The sequence below is a fragment of the Opisthorchis viverrini genome (assembly GCF_000715545.1).
Source record: "Opisthorchis viverrini unplaced genomic scaffold opera_v5_5, whole genome shotgun sequence".
Classification (NCBI taxonomy): Eukaryota; Metazoa; Platyhelminthes; class Trematoda; order Opisthorchiida; family Opisthorchiidae; genus Opisthorchis; species Opisthorchis viverrini.
In genome coordinates, this window is record NW_008751661.1 from 974,742 (window position 1) to 975,992 (window position 1,251).

At 47.7% G+C, this 1,251-nt stretch overlaps 1 protein-coding gene across 1 annotated transcript in view; it reads left to right on the forward strand.

Moving 5' to 3' along the window:
• Positions 1-528: 528 nt before the first annotated feature.
• The window catches only part of T265_00498 (hypothetical protein), a gene marked incomplete at both ends in the record, with an annotated part of 8,352 nt that continues 7,629 nt past the window's right edge, over positions 529-1,251 (forward strand). Inside the window, one exon of the mRNA XM_009164302.1 lies at positions 529-697. Coding sequence (XP_009162566.1) covers positions 529-697 — 169 coding nt within the window. The remainder of the gene's footprint in view (positions 698-1,251) is intronic.

The following is a 1,251-nucleotide window of genomic DNA, read 5'->3' on the forward strand; positions in this document are numbered from 1 at the left end:
CCCGGACCGCAAGCAGAACAGGCTCCGCGCCGGTTTAAATACCATCATATCATATGGCCCCTATGGCCTTGAGATATTAGGAGCCCGGTCCAGACCGCAAGACGCTAACTGCGAAGAATGCGTCCATCACAATAAGTTGCGTTCATTAGGTCGCGCATGCTGAACCACCGTATGCTGAAGAGAATGCTGTAGTGGGAGCGGGGGTGGCCAACGTTCGGCCTGGCCGAGGAGTATGAAAGCGGTTTGGCTGCTGTGAGTGCATGGCAGCTAGATACCGAAAGGGTATTACAGTGATCGGTGTAGGTGCAACTCGTCCTATAGATTGAGGTGATCCCACGTGGTCCCCACTGGGTCTAGTTGAAGGGGTTGCAAGATATGGCTGCTAATGGATATCAGTGAGGTGCTTGTCAGTTTCTGTCCAAATTGTGTAAATGAATGTCTGGAGGTTAGGCACCTCTGAGTGATTGTGGTAGTCCCTTCGCCATTCACCTTTATTCTTTTCTTCACACTAAGGCCTTTAGTTAGATTATGTTATCAGAGCTGCAAAAAATATCTCTCAGCTGTAGCACCCTTTCGGTGCCTAGCTGCCATACCAGCCGAAGGAAACACGAGGACTGGAATACTGCCAAGCTGCCCAAACCTAGGCTGGGGAAGTTGAGGGACAGGAGTCGGGTTCGAACCACGCACCTTCCGGTCGGTGAATTCGCACTCTAACCACTGAGCCATCTCGCCCCTATTCGAGCTGCAGAAAGTCGGTGTTGTTGTGGCGGTGTTAAAGTGATTATGTCGGGCATCCATCCGACATTCTCAGATAATTTCCGACCTCTTCATCTATCCTTGGTGTTGTTACTTACGACCTCTGAGTTGCCCGAGGAATGGGTCCGTTTACCTCTCGGAAAAACTTTCAACATGGTTTTTCTAAAGCTGGTTTCCTTGTATCAGTTAGGATTGATTGCCTTAGCGATATCCAGTGGTTAGTCAATCTTGGATGGTCGGACATACGGCTTTTAGCGCTTCTATCATAGTTCTAACATTTCTCCATTTTTCTTCCGCTTGCTCATCTCAAACACCGTTATTTCATTGCAAAAAGTAGTTGAGCCAGCTTAGATCAGTACTGCTGAGCTGTATGTTGTGTTCTCTACTAATCAGTCAATCAACCTTGTCAGTTACACACGAAATTGAGAAGACAAAAAGCCTTGAGGAAATTATACTGCGGCAACTGAACAGCCAATATCGAGATTCGAAGAATCA